The 15,887-nt window shown below is 47.4% G+C and overlaps 1 protein-coding gene across 1 annotated transcript; it reads left to right on the top strand.

The window, feature by feature from the left end:
* Nucleotides 1–805: 805 nt before the first annotated feature.
* LOC136489448 (uncharacterized) lies at nt 806–4,689 on the top strand. Its single transcript, XM_066486080.1, has 2 exons — nt 806–1,812; nt 3,156–4,689. Exons 1-2 carry the CDS (start codon nt 806–808, stop codon nt 4,687–4,689), a joined length of 2,541 nt encoding a protein of 846 aa, XP_066342177.1.
* The last annotated feature ends 11,198 nt before the right edge of the window (nt 4,690–15,887 follow it).

The following is a 15,887-nucleotide window of genomic DNA, read 5'->3' as shown; positions in this document are numbered from 1 at the left end:
GGCACGTCAGGCTAAGGGAGTGCCCTAGGCATAGCCGTCCCATCGTGCCGTGCCATTTCTGGGCCAGGCCAAAACGATGGGCCATTTGGTGTGTCGATGGGCCTCGGGCCTTACGATCATCTATACCTATCGATCATCAAAAGAAGGCGTGGGAGGAACAGCTCGGATTCGCACTAATTCCCAACAGGGATAGGGTGACAACATGGGAATCCACTAATTCCCGGAGTAGAAATAATGCTCTCGGGGATCAACAACCGTGCAACTGAACAAAGCCTGAACCATCCATCCGGCATTGAGATAAATTTAATGATAGCCCAAATTTGGTACTCAATCAATTCCGGAAATTAAAGTCATGACGTACTCCACAACAAGTACGTATGGAAGACATGAGGAACCGAAACCTGCCGTGTAGATCAGATCGAGGTCTTTTGTCGCGTTGCGTGGGAATACCGGCCATAAGCACGGCTGGAAATTAAAAATACGAGACATGCATGACGGACCGAAACCTAACGTGCTGGCAATGGTCACTTGCATGCACGAGAGTACCGGATGCAGCAGATAAAGGGCATGCATAAAACATTTACTACTTAAAGTAGATCCTTGGAATGACAAGGGAATTATATATAAAGTCGAAAACAGGATGACCTGATCAAGTAATGCCATTACTGGGACATACGCATGCAGACATCATCGCAGAACGATGCTATATAAATCCAGGCCATGGACATCAGCTAGCTCTACCCAACGCAAAGCTTCATCCACGTCGCTCGATCAGTCCAATGCAAGCACCCAACAATACAATACAATGGCCAATAACAATAATTCCGGCGGACATGCCAACGGCGGCGGATCGACGGAGTACGATCTGAAGAAGTGCCTGCTGCTCCTGGCGACTCTAGTGGCGACGGTGACCTACGCGGCGGGGCTCAACCTGCCCGGCGGCTCATGGCTGGCAGACACGCCGGAAGGGCAGCTGGTCGGCGACTCCATCCTCCGCCACACTAACTACACGCGCTACATCGTCTTCTACTACTTCAACGCCATCTCCTTCGCCGCGTCGCTCCTGGTCGGCCTCCTCCTCCTCATCGTCCACCAGGACGACCAGCGCTTGGGCAACAGGCTGCTGCTCTACCTCGTGCGCTTCATCATGATGGTCGACATGCTGGGCCTCATGGGGGCCTACGGCGCCGGGAGCAGCCACGACGACTTCACCACCCGTTGCGGCGCCTGCTTGCTGGCGTCCGGCATCTTCGCCTACGCCATCGCCTGGCTCACGGTGAAAAAAAGTCTGCCGTCGTCGTCGTCGTCGGAGGCGGCGGGACGACGACAGAAGCAGACCATCACCCGTAGGCGCGAGATCCAGCTGGTGCTAGCCGTCTTCGCGGCTACCGACGCGTACGTGGCTGGGCTGAACCCGCCCGGCAGCTTCTGGCGGAGCACCGAGGAGGGGCACCACACCGCCGGCGACCCGGTGCTGCAGCGCCTCCACCCCACCCGCTACAAGGCTTTCTTCTTCTTCAACACCACCGCCTTCGTCGCATCCCTGCTGGTCGTCATGCTCATTGTGACCTTTCACAAGCGGCAGAAGCAGCTCGAGGAGCGCTTCGAGCTGAGAAAGAGGCAGTTGGCGCTGTATGGGCCCATCGTCATAGCACTCTTGGGCCTTGGGGGCGCTTACATCTCCGGGAGCTGCAGGGACAGCAAGCACACCGCCTACATTGTCCTCCTGCTCGTCCTAGTTGCGGCCGCCATTTCCACCCTGCTGCTCGTTGCCCAGAAATACAAGCCCGCTTGCGTTGACACTGGCAGCAGGTACCAAGTACAGACCCTTTTTTTTTCTGTCACTAGCATTCATATATAGTTCAGTTTTTTAGGTTGGAACTTAATTTCCTCTGTGCTGCATTCATCCAATTTATGACATGTAAAACATTTTTCTTTACTACTACATAAATTTGTTAACATCTTAAACAATTCTGGAAGAATTCATATATCTATAGTATTTTTTTTTTGTACATGTAGCTGTACGCTATCATTCTCCGAAAAAATTAATGTTTCAAATCTACGTGCACCAAGCAGTAAATATACACAGCCTCATCCTCACCGAGAGCTAATTAGGTAATTTTCCAGAAGATAGATGGGTGTATGTATGTTCACTACTACCGATGGAGAGCCTAATAAAATGACAATATATTTTGAAACCCACTGTTTTTTTGTCATTGATGTGATAGCATATGATGGTTTAGTGAGGTAAAAAAAAGGCTCAGTGAATGGACCATGACGGATAAGAGGAGGGTTGAATTGAAGGTAAAAAAAGGCTCAATGAAGGGACCGTGACGGATAAGAGGAGGGTTGAATTAGGTCAGTTAAATACTAAGACTAAAACCTGCTGATAAAAATCTACACAAGTTTTATCTAAATATACACTAGAATTTTCTAAGTGTTGTTATCTCTAAAGGCAAAAAATCTTGCAGACTAGCTTCTCCAAGCACTTACACACTCCAAATGGCCTGGTATGGGTGTATATAGTGAGCACTGGGTTTCTCCTGCGGCCGAGCTTTCCGGTGCTAAAAACTAGCCGTTGCTTGCCTTTACGTGAGCACCAGATTTCTCCTGTGTACACTAGAGTCAGGGCACCAGAGCTTTCCTGTGACAAAAACTAGCCGTTGGACGAATGGATGTCATACATATTTCCTGTGTGATCATCGAAGAGAGCATCACAGCTTTCCTATGTGCACCGGTGTTATGCACTAGAGTTCTCCTGCGCATCAGACCAATTCCATGGATGTGCAGTGATGGACTTGGATATATAAGCCACCTCATACCTAAGTCCATCGCTACACATCCATGAGACCAATTACTTGTATACTAGCGAACAATATATGTTAATTCCATTGGGTATGTTGTCACTCAACACCAAAATCTCTAAACCATTGAACCTTTGGTAGGGTCCATTTTTGCTACCCTCAATTGACAACAAAATGGGTGGACTATATGTTAGTAAGGAAAAGATTAATCAATTGCTGGGTCGTCACAACAGTATGATGGTGAATAATAATAAAATAGTAAATAGAGTAGTTAACAGTGACAAAAGAAAGTAAACTCGATCGGTAACAACTAATAATATATATTATCCTTTAATTTCTTGTACGTACTAGATGTCTACAGGAGGGAGAAACCAAAGTCGACTGGCAAAAGAATCGTGAAGATATCCAGTTGCTTCCCATTCTTGCGGCAACCATTTCTTACACAGCAGGTGTGGATCCACCTGGCGGCGTGTGGGCAAGAAGCGGGGCGGGTCACAACGTCGGCGACCCAATACTCCTGACGACGCACCCCGTGCGGTACAAGGTCTTCTTCTACTTCAACTCGGCGGCGCTGGTGGCGTCCCTGGTCATCACGGCGATGCTGCTCTACCGGCAGCTTGTGCTGAGGAAGTACGCGCTGGAGGCGGTGATGATACTGGACCTGTTCGCCCTCATCGGCGCGTACGCCGCCGGTGGCTCCAGGGACGCCAGCACCTCCGTCTACACGGTCGCCCTGGCCGGTGTCGTCCTCATCTACGTGGTGATCCACATCCTGTTCTTCACGCTCGATGAGCCGGAGGCGCCCGCCGCTGCGGACAGCGGCAGCACGAGCACGAGCACGAGCACGACCAAGAAGAAGGAAGAAGATCGGTTGAAGAAGAAGCGTGAGGTGCTGCTGATGCTTGCGATCCTGGGCGCCACGCTGGCGTACCAGGCCGGCCTGACCCCGCCGGGCGGCTTCTGGGAGGAAGACGACGCCAGGTACGGCCACCGCGTCGGCTTCCCGGTGCTCCAGGACAAGTACCCCGTCCGCTACAGGGTCTTCTACTACTGCAACGCGGCGAGCTTCATGGCGTCCGTGGCGCTCATCGTCCTCCTCCGCAGCAAGCACCTGTACAGGCTGGGCATCAACTGCTATGCGCTCTACGTCTGCATGGTGGCCGGGATGCTCGGCCTCATGGGCGCCTACTCTGCCGGAAGCTCCATGCATCTGAAGACCTCCATCATCGTGCTCGTGCTCGCCGCCGTGCTCACCGCCGCGGCCATTCTGGTGGCGGTCTACGTGAGATGCTTCCCCTGGAAACAAGGCGCAGGTACTAGTACTACTGATCGGCCGGCGACTGAAGACGACGACCAAGAGGCCGACATGAAGACGGTGCTGTACCTGATGCTGGCAGGGACACTGGGCGCCAGCGTGACGTACCTGACGGGCCTGAAGCCACCTGGCGGGCTGTGGAGGGAGGACGGCGGCGGGCACTCCGCCGCCGGCGACCCGGTCCTCCACGACACAGGCAAGACGCGGTACAACGTCTTCTTCTACAGCAACTCCCTTTCCTTCATGGCGTCCATCAGCATCATCGCCGCGCTGCTGCTGCGGATGATACTGCAGGGTGGGAAGAAAGCTGGGCAGCAGGCGGCAAGCCCTAGCACTATCCTCCAACTCTGGCCGATGTACACCGCCATGCTGCTGGACGTGCTCGCCCTCCTCGTAGCCTACGCCGCCGGCAGCGCTCGCAAGTGGGGTACCTCCACCAAAGTCGTCATGCTGCTCGTCCCCACACTCGTCGTTTTTTGCGCGGTTCTCTTCCTCTACGACTACCGCAAGCTTAAGAAAGAAGAAGCCGCCGCCGCCGACGACGACCAATTGACTCCTGGATCGTCCTGATATATATGATGATGCAAAATGCATGCAGCCCACGCGTCTTAATTCTACTGCCGCAGGTTCTTAAGCGTGTGCATAGTCCATATAAATACTACTACAGGGACTGTATTTATTGAATATTCGCCAAATTCGTGTGTTTGCTTATATTTCTTAATAAGCCTTATATTTCTTTTAATTTATCACTACCTTTATACTTGTATATATCTAAAACAATGTACTCACTACGGGAATCCTTAAATTTGCCGAGTGTTTTTACGTTTGCCGAGTGTATTTCTTCAGGCACTTGGCAAACAAGTTCTTTGCCGAGTGCTGTGCTAAAAACACTCGGCAAAAAAAAAAAACTCGGCAAAGAGGAGGTTTGCGGAGTGTAAAAAAAACCACTCGGCAAAGAGTGGGTTTGCCGAGTGTTTTCTTTTTTGCACTCGGCAAAGAAGTAAAAATCTTTTTTCTGGGAAAGAAAGAGAAGAAAAAAAATGAAAAAAAAACGTTGCCGAGTGCTCAGATCTAGGACACTCGGCAAAGAAGTAAAAATCTTTTTTCTAGGAAAGAAGGAGAAGAAAAAAATAAAAAAAACTTTGCCGAGTGTCCAGATCTAGGACACTCGACAAAGAAGTAAAATCTTTTTTCCGGGAAAGAAGAAGAAGAAGAAAAAAAATAAAAATAAAAACTTTGCCGAGTGCCCAGGACACTCGGCAAAGAAGTAAAATTTTTTTCCCGCCGCACCGCCCTGCCTCCCTCCTCCTAAAATATTTTTTCCCGGCCGCACCGCCCTGCCCCCCTCCTCCTTTCCCGCACCTCCCTCCTCCGCACCTCCCTCCTCCTTTCCCTTTCCCGCACCCACACCGCACCGCCCCGTAAGCTCCTCCCCCACCGAGCTGCCTCCCGCCACCACCAAGCCCACCATGCCACCACTCCCGAGCCCGTCCTACTCCCTCCTCCCCCATCGGCGGCCGTGTCGCTCCTCCCTCGAGCTGCTCCATGGGCGGAGGTGATCCCCCGGCGGCCAGAGCGCCCTTCTCCCCCGACGTGCTCCATCGGCGCTCGCTCCTCCCCCAAGCTGCTCCAATGGCGGCCGGCGTGCCCTCCTCCCCTGAGCTGCTCCACCAGCGGCGGCGTAACCCCGGCGGCCGGCGCACCCTCCTCCCCCATCTCCTTCTCCGATGACCGTGGTGGCCGGATTCGTGACCGTGGTGGCCGGATCTGCCGCTGGTGGGCGGATCCGCGACCGTGGTGGCCGGATCCGCGCCCATGATGGCCGAATTCACTGTTGGTTGCCGGATCCGCGCCCATGGTGGCCGGATTCCCCGGTGGTGGGGGCCTGAGCGGAGCAGGAGGGCTCGACGGTCCCTCTCCATCTCTGCTCTCCATGCGGGCGCGGCCTCGATGGTGGCGGATCTAGTGGTGCAGGTGAGGGCGAGGCCTCGACGGCGGCGGATCCAGCGGGCGCCCCTCCCCTCCCCCTTCTTCTTCCCCGGCAGCTTTGGTGGTGGTGGTGGCGGCGGCGGCATGGTGGTGCTGCCGGCGACTTGTTTTTTTTCCCCGAAAAATGTTTGCCGAGTGTTTTTTTTGAACTCGACATAGTCTTTGTCGAGTGCCCGACGATTGACACCATTTGCCGATAAACGGTTTGCCGAGTGTCGTTTGCCGAGTGTAACACTCGGCAAACGGTTTGCCGAGTGTTTTGGGGCTTTGCCGAGCAAAGCTCCTGTATCCGGTAGTGACTGTATGATGTCGGCTCACCAAATAATTGAGATGATGACCGTTATGTCATATGTAGCTGCTTTTTGATTCTGTCACTTGTCAAGAGTTGGCCCGGTTCGTATTCACTTCCAAATTAACGCAGCGCACTAGTCTACAGTAGTGCACAGTGAGAAGTCCGATTCCAAATTGACACAACGGTCCGATAAATCTCCAAATTAATCTCACGAGCCCATAACAGTTAGAGCAGTGTGCGTCCAGACACTGCACTGTTATACTAAAATAAACTAAAACATGTGATACGATCGTTTGAATAAATCTCAAAGTCATACAAGTTACCATCACTAAGTACAGAAAACTTCTCTAGGGGCAGTTAAATTGGATTTTTAGGGCCGATTTTCCAAACAGCTACAATGCAACCGATTGTAAAGATGGGGCATCTCTAGCGATAGTCTTTCAACCGCCCATGAAAATACATTTCTAGGGGCGGTTCTGTTAGGAAATCCGCCCCTGAAAATAGTATTTTCAGGGGTGGTTGCAGCCATCTCTGAAAATGTATTTTTAGGGTCGGTAAACAGAAGCGCCTCTAAAAATCAGTTTCAAACTTTTGAATTTGAAATTTCTTGCCATATTTGAAATCGCGTTTTCCCACCCAATTTCAGATGTGATTGCAAATGATTCAAATTAACTTCATAAATACACAGTAGTGAATTAGTTAACTAATACACGCACATGATCAACAAAGTATTTGTAGCACAATTTCAAATACATTACAAACTACAAATTTACATTAATTGTGCTACCGCTCAAAAAATGAAAAGAAGGGATGCACGCATTTAGCGCCAAGAGACTCAAACTTAGGATCTGCAGCATACTCTGAGTTAGGATCAAAGAATAAGCCCCCCCCCCCCCCCCCCCCCCCCCCCCCCGCGTTTAAGAACCTCCCGCACCAAGAACTTGCAGAAATCATTTTGAACTTCTTGAATACCGTATTGGGTAATTACTTCATTTGGTCTAAACTGTTTATGCTGCACAAAACGAAAGGGGCACAATTAGCTAGATTGATATGAATGAACATATGCATATGATATGGTTCGATAGATCAACTTAAGTGTTCGGGGTTATTGTAGTAACACCCGTTGGTTCTCATCCATTGACATACATAGTAGCCACAGAGCACGCTTCTGAGAGGCTGCTTCAAGCACTACAGGTCGGTGACATGCAAAAAAATAATACGGTGAAACACAATGAACTATATAATCAATATTATCACTATTTGAGTTAGAAAATGGTCGTCCCATTGATGTAGAGAAACAATCATCGTATCCTTATTCTCTGGGTCATGCGGTTCACCTTCTTTATTGTAATATCTGTAGGCGCTGTTTAATGAACAAAATAATCACTTTTACTATAACAATAATTGGATGGAAAATTAGAGTCACAAGAAATAAACTACGATTACTTACGTCTGTAATACGCTGATGAAATTTTGGTATGTTTTTTTTTATCTTTTCTCATAGAGTCATAGATGGTTTATCCTACCAACTCTCAAATTGATGGTTGCTAAGATGAAGTGATCGCTGCATTAGTACAAAAAAGATAATGGTGTCAATGTAAACCATCTACCAGATAACATGAAAAAAGAAAGTAGTCGATCTTACCCAAAATTGTATGAGGCTCTTCTATATATTGGAATCTCTGATGAGCAACTAATGCATTCCTAATATATATTGCAGCTGCATTCCTTGCTTCGTTGTGGCAGCCCTTCCTAATTTCTTCCCTCGCCTTGCCCTTGGCACCCTTAAATGCAGGATGATCATTTTGCCACAATAGAGGTCTAGCGTGACGTGCCTCTCAAATGAGATTTAGGTCAAGGTATGCGTTCGTCACGCTCAACTTGGCCGCATCCATCCACTCTTTGCTACATGAAAGTACGACACATGTGTGGTTATAAGGTAGCACAAGTACATATAACCAGATTTGAGGATGAGTTTAAGAAAACACTTACATGCACCATAGGATAATTTGACTTAGTTTGAGTCTCTTCTGGCGGAATAAAAATTGAATGTCCTCAAAAGTTATGGTCAATTTCAAAAAATCTACACCGGTAGCGAATATGTCGTTAGCTGGTAAGACTTCTAAGCCAAGTTCGACCGCTTCCAAATACCACATTGAAAGACCCTCATGTGTGACAATCTCTTGTTGCATTCTATGGTAAAATAAGGTAGGAATTCCTTGCCTGGCACGCAATCATATGGGCACTCGGAATTGTCTTGATCCATCAATCTCTAACGAATTTAACGCTCACCAAGGTTTTGCTCAAATAGTGTTAGCCACTTGTCGGATGATTTAGCTCCGGCAATTCCTAGCAACATGATCACGTAAGAGGAATCAGATGGTAACAAACGAGACACAAGGATTTGTACTGGTTCAGGCCGCGGTGCGCGTAAAACCCTAGTCCAGTTGGTGCTGCTGCTCTTCATGTATTACCGGGGCTGTTGCTCCTAGCTACGTACTAGATTGGAACATGATCTGTTTGCTCCAAGCTTCCATCAAGATGTCAGTCGTCCAAGGGCGCGTCCACGTCCTGAGTTAGTTTTCTATATCCCTAGTAGTAAATGTGTCCGAGCCTTCGTACGGAACCTAATAAATGACTCTGTATTATCATTAGATGCGAGTTGTAACTCGTATGACCATGGTTTATGAGTTTGGATTACATACGAGATACGAAGGGTGTGACCTAATATATCGTGTAATCGGACTCCATATAGATCATCACTAGACACAAGCTGTTTTAACTCATACGAGCATGAGGTTGGGCTTGCTCCGTCTTTCCTTCCATTAAGATCAAGTTCTTGGTGAGGCGAGCCACTTTTTGCTTGAGTTGCTCATTTTCCATTGCAATTTCTTGTGAGCATGAATCTACGACCACTTTCTCAACACAAGCTTGTTTGCGCATGGGCAAGTCTAATTCAATTAAATCAATGCAAGAAGTAGAGACATCCTTTTTAGTTACTTCAAAAAGTGATTGTTGACGACAAAAAGTGGCCAAGAGTATTAGGAGGACTTTGTAACAATGTTCTAGTCAGCAATATAATCACAAGTAATATTTTGGAGCATCGCATTCGATGTCCGAAAAGAAAAGGAGGTAGAAGATGTCGGCCTCCCTATCATACCGACCTGGCCGGTTCCATAACCAGCTAGGCCAGCTCTGCTGCGCTGCACCCTGGCCGGGCGCCCTAGGCCCGATGAAATCGGCCTGGCCGATGAAACAACAAAGGAAGTGATGTCTCGTCTTGAGTTGGCATGGGACAAGAAAAATCTCTCTGATGATAAGCTTAAGTCTTTTGATGATCCGTTGTCGCTGTTGCGCAGCCATGAGGATGATGGTCTAGAGGCGTTGTCGTCGCTTCTATGTTTATTTCCTCCTCCACCCTCCCACTGCTAGACGAGCCCCTGTCACTTGTAGTTTAGCTAGAAACAACAAAGGAAGTGATGTGTCACATATATGCATTCGTAATACTTATGCCACATTCATGCATCTAGGATCGGAGGAAGAGATCACGTTGCTGGAATTCGAAGAAGCAGAGGAAGGGGACCAACAGGAGAATCCGCAAGCCGCAGCTCCCGAAGGCGTGGAGCAGAACCCTGAAGAGCTTCTGGAGTGTCCTAACCACCGCCCTACTTCCTTTCTGCGAGGCAAGCCCCAGAGCATTCTAAGTCTCCCAGTAATTTACAAATGTTTACTTACGTACTTATGATTGATGCATTAGGTTATAAGAGTTGAATGGAACCACTTGATGCATATAAATTCCTTGTCCAGATATTAACCCTTTAATCGGTATAGGTCCAGGATCGAATATGCTTAGCCATGCTTAGACCGGTAGAAGTCGGGTGATGTCCTGTCACCTGCGAGATATAGGTGGATACCGGAGCACGGTTGGCTATATTTGCTATCGTGGAACAGAACCATGGGGTAAAAGAAAATCGAGACCGGACGGGAAGTCGATAGAGAAGCAACAAGATATGGAGGTCTTGGGTGTGGATCTATCCCCGTCTGTGTCGATTAAGGACCGTACCGTTGTTGGCGCTTTTGACAAGATTGAACGCATGCCTCTCACTTAGCTGGCCAGATAACTCGTTCCGACTGCGAAGCCGAGTAATTCAACTCAGGCCGGGAACCGTTCTGTTGTGCGCTCCTTCTGGGGAATGATCAGACTGAGCCCAAGGGCAGGCTTGGCCTGAGCATCTTGGCATCTGGTGTTCCAGATTGTGCGGCGCGGTATGGACCCGCGAAATGTGTACCTGAGTTGTACCAAAGGTGACCTAAGGCTATCGTGGCTGGTAGACCTGGGTTTGTGTTAGGAATAAATTCCCAGCTGGTTGAAATCGATTCGAATCGCCGTCTCTCCCGGATAGTGAGAAACTTGGCTAGTCCCAACATCGTAGCAACTGTATTGTGAAACATGATGGTTCGGATGAATATGGAATTACAATACCTGCTATGGTTACTATTGTATGCTTCTAAATGATATACCACATGTTTGGCATAGGATAGTTGCTAATCTAGAATTGGATAGCTATAATTAACCTGATAAAGAAATTATAACTGTACCATGATTCAATTGCTTTTACGCAAAAATGTTGTCGAGTTACGTCCACTTATACAGCCTTGCATAATCCTTGGAGTCATTTTATTTCTGGTTCATGACGGGTAAGTCTAGCTGAGTACTTTCTCGTACTCAGGGTTTATTTTCCCATTGTTGCAGATGGCACTGTGTATCATGGTTATTGCAAGAGTTGCTTCTATCCCGCTGTGGATGAGGAGTAAGCCTTGGGCAGGCTTCTTTATTAATTCCTATCCTTGCTTTTGTGGACCGTGATCTTACTTGGCACTGTATCAACTATGTTGGAAACTTTATTTTCGAACTTAATTGCTTCCGCTTTATTTATCAAACTCGGTTTGTAATAACTTTTATTTGTACTCTGATGATGAAATGTATCTGTGAACTTTATGTAATATGTGGCATGTATGTTGAATCCTGTACGATCTTGGTTGTTGTAAATCGTTTATCGAGACCGGTCGTGGTACTCGACGGACTACCGGGTTTATATGGGTTCCAGTATGACAGTACGACCGCTTGCGGGCTGCCATTGTACTTGTACTCTTATAAATTGGTCGGTTCTGCGACAATGATTCTAATATTATCACTACCGGGTCTAACCTTTAGGTAGTGTTTGGTTGGTGGGATGGTCCCTCTTTTGGGGCTATTGGTTGGGAACGAGCTGGGGTGGGACGGTCCCTAAGAGGAATATTCCCCTCAAATACGGGACGCCCCTGCCCCTCTGAATCGAGGGCACGGAGTTACCCTAGGTGGGATGGCCTGTGTAGGTGTGAGGAAGAGCATGCAGGAGGAAGAAGAGGAGCCGACGCGAGGCAAGGCTCCGGCAAACGGTCACGATAGTGGGCCGGCTCTCTAGGCGCGGGGGTGAGACCGAGCACACGGCAGCGAGCAGCGTCCCTGGATCCACCAGTGTGGCCGGGTGGGAGAGCAGCGCCCCCGGCTCCTTCCACAGCAGGCAGGCGAGCTCCGCCCTCGGCTTTGGCGCACGAGCTCCATAGCCCGGTTCCTCTCCATGCGCGAGCGCGAGTTGCTCCTTGCCCAGCGACTCTGGTGAGCAGGGACGGGCGACTCCAGAGCAGCGGTGGGCGAGGGGGTCAGTTCCGCAGCTATGGTCGGTGCAGAAATTCCATTCGGGGGAGGAAGAAAAGAAAAAAAAAACCCGACAAATGGACCCCACCTGTCAGTGGGTGATCCCGCTTTTGATATCCCATCCCTCTTCAACCAAATAGAAATTGGAGTCGTCCTGTCCCCGTCCCATCCTAGAAACCAAAGACGGGACCGTCCCACCCCATCTTGACTCCCAATCAAACGCTATCTTAGTTGATAGTGGAAGCGTGAGTGTGAGTGTCTTCATCTGGCACCTTCATTCACACATTTTTATATACTTTATTATTACATCAAAATAAAGGTTGCTATGAGGACTCCTCCATGACCGCCTGGCTGATGTCTTGTGTCGTCCTCCTGACCAACATTGCACCAACTCGATGGTCGCAAGAGGATCCCTGGAGTCACCATGCGCAAACTCCACTAGCGCAGCTAAAACGTAGGATCAAGTCGTAGTAACAGATAGTACAAGAACAACCATCAGTGATCATAGGGCATACAAATTGTACTTAACAACATGTAGAAACTTTAAAGGGAAATATTCAACATGTTTATAAGTTCATATATAAGGAATCCCACTATTGAAGTGGTATAGACAGAGTTGAGGGAAACTCGAAAAAATTCATGACCTTGGCATGATTCAGAGGGTTAAGCCTCACGAGCTAGAGGGAGAAATATGCTAGGGGATTTGATGGTCAACTAGTGTTTCCATGAGGTAGAGGTGGGTCTAGATTAGGATGGATAAGGGCCTAGGTTAAGTGGTAATAAAACAAAAAATATTCAGTGCATGGTTAGATGGTTCGGTGGTTTCTACTAGTGCTCTGGATGTTTTGTCGAATGGATTGGTCGGACGGTCCATGGGTTCCACGAATGGCCCCATGTTATTAGGAAATGGTTCAATGATTGCGGTCAAGTTACAAGGTCTTTGTGTGAATCTAGGGTCGGACAGGTGGGAGCATTGGACGATCTGTGAGATCTTGGTGGGAAATTTAGCCTAAGTGTAACAGTCCGCAGGTGTTGGAATGGTTCGGTTCTGTTGGACGGTCTAGTGGTGTTTGTCGAATGGTCCGTCAGAACGTCGACAAAACCAATGTGGAAAGGTGTTCTTGAGGTATTTGGTTTAGAGCTTGTGTAGAGTGCCTCTAGGGGTGTTAGGGAACATATGGGGTTAGTCTAGGTGATATGCTAGGGTTGTGTAGCTTAGGGTTTGATCAACATTTAGAGAGGCTAATGATAGGCTTGGAATTTCTAAACCATGACTGAGAAAGGTATATTCTAGGGAGTGAGAGGAGATTGATGAACTTACTCTTGATAAGTTGGTGACTTGAGGTCACCAAGCTCAAGCTCGTCTTCTTGATGTTCTTGCATCCAAGTGAGGGGAGCTCTTTGCTTGAGGGTGATAAGATTGGAGAGAGTGCTCCTTGCATCAAACAGGCATGTGGATCAGAGATTGAGTTGAGTTTCTAGACATAAAGGCAAGTGAGATTCGAGGCTTACACTTTGAAATGGAGGGGAGGGTCATGATCTTCATTTCTTTCATCAAAAGAGAGAACACAATTAGAGAGGGGATTTGGTAATGAAAATGACCTAGAGAGATTCTTTAGCTAACACATGTGAGGGAGACAGAGAGAGGTTGAGCTTCATATCATTCTTCAATCCAAGCATTGGCTTATTCCTTAGTCTTTGATTTCTTCTCCATCATGTTTTGTATATGAAAATACAAAGTACTTTGGCAGGAACATAATAATGCATAAAAAATACAAAGGTACTTAGTATATGGAGACTTACCAGCCATCTTGTTTTGATATACAAAGCATTCTTTCATTTTGGATTATGTTGCCCACCAAGTACGTTAACATTGTGCGTTGCTATATATGAACGAGGTGTAATAACAAAGAGCGAACTAACATATGAAATAACGACTCAACCAACTTATGAATGAACGAGGTGACAACCGGTGCGTCACTACGAGCCACACAACTAACGAATTAATGAGCCAACTAACTCATGAACGAATGAGCAAACTAATTAACCTAGTAATAATATTTATATCTCTTTTAAAATACAGATGTCTGCTTACATTGTTAGCTTACGCAGGAGTTCAGGTCAATGGCTAGTGACACAAAACCACAAGGGCGAAGGAACAAATTTAAAATGGTCATGACAGATGAAGAGGATTGGGTGATGGAAGAAGACTTTCACAGTTGGATCCCCATCCAAATGGTCACGACAGATAAAAGAAGAGTGGGTAGTGGGTGAAGTCTTACAATTCAGTTCTTCGATGGTTTTGCAATTGCTATGTATATCCCACACAGCTTGCTAGTTCACGCATACAATAGAATACATACATACATACATATATACATACATACGTGTGTATATATATATATATATATATATATAGGGAGAGGCTATTCAGTAGCCGGCTACAAAATAAGCTATTCTGTAGCCACCTCCATTTACTATAATTTTATATACTAATTTACCATAATGTCAATACATATTTACGATAGTTGGGTTACTATAACACATGGGGATATTTACCATAACGTTATATTAAACCACTTAGTAAGGAGTTACTATAATCTCATAAATTAACATAGTAATTATCATAACGCAAAGTGGCTACAGAATAAGTTATTCTGTAGCCAGCTACAGAATAGTAGTTCTATATATATAGAACTACTATCCTATAGCTGGCTGCAGAATAACTTATTCTGTAGCCACTTTAAGTTACAATAATTATTATGTTAATTTACGAGATTTACAGTAACTTCTTACTAAGTGGTTTACTATAACGTTATAGTAAATATTCCCATGTGTTATAGTAACCCAACTATCGTAAATATGTATTGACATTATGGTAAATTAGTATATAAAATTATGGTAAATTACAGAATAACTTATTTTGTAGCCGGCTGCTGAATAGCCTCTCCCAGAACTACTATCCTGTAGCTGGCTCCGCCGGTAGTGCCAGAACTACTATCCAGAATAAAATTATGGTAAATTCTCCTCGCCAGCGCCGCCGGTAGTGCGGTGACGCTGGCCTCTTTGGCCCTGACGCTCTGCGCCGGTGCCACGTCCACGGTAAGCACGGCGGCGTGCGTCACGTCGGTGCTGGCCTTCGTGGCCGCGTTCTCGGTGGGGTTCGGGCCGCTGGCGCCCGCGTACAGCTCGGAGATCATCCCGCTGCGGCTGCGCGCGCAAGGCACCAGCCTTGGCACGGCGGTGAACCGGGTGACGTGTGCATTGGTGACCATGACTTTCATCTCTCTCGCCGACTGGATCACCATGCCCGGGTGCTTCTTCCTGTATGCTGGTGTGGCAGCAGCCGCGTTCGTGTTCGTGTACTTGCAGCTGCCAGAGACTAGCGGGCGGAGCTTGGAGGACATGGACGAGCTCTTCGCCGCTATGTGATCATAGTTTTTTTTTTTTTGCTTAAATTAGACACTGAACTGAGGAGTTTTATTTGTGTGATTGTTGTTCAACCAAGAATTTGACACCGGATCCCTTATGATTTGCTCATAGGGCCCATGACAATTCACATCCAGAGCGACTTCTCATTCAATGTGAGAATTGAAGAGAAAGACACACCGGGGATGGGTACAGAAAATAGGTTGGCAGTTGAATTTCCTTGAAACCAACAAGAAACTAACAGTCTAATACTAGATTTCTATATAAAAAAGATTTGCGTGCTACCAGTAGCCTTTGTGAAATTCAATATCAGAATCCGAGAGAGCATCAGAGCAAGGAGAGAGGGAGGGTAGTGAGGGT

This window comes from Miscanthus floridulus, chromosome 10 (genome assembly GCF_019320115.1).
Source record: "Miscanthus floridulus cultivar M001 chromosome 10, ASM1932011v1, whole genome shotgun sequence".
NCBI lineage: Eukaryota > Viridiplantae > Streptophyta > Magnoliopsida > Poales > Poaceae > Miscanthus > Miscanthus floridulus.
Note: the sequence above shows the minus strand (reverse complement) of the source record. Positions and strands in the feature narration are given on the sequence as shown.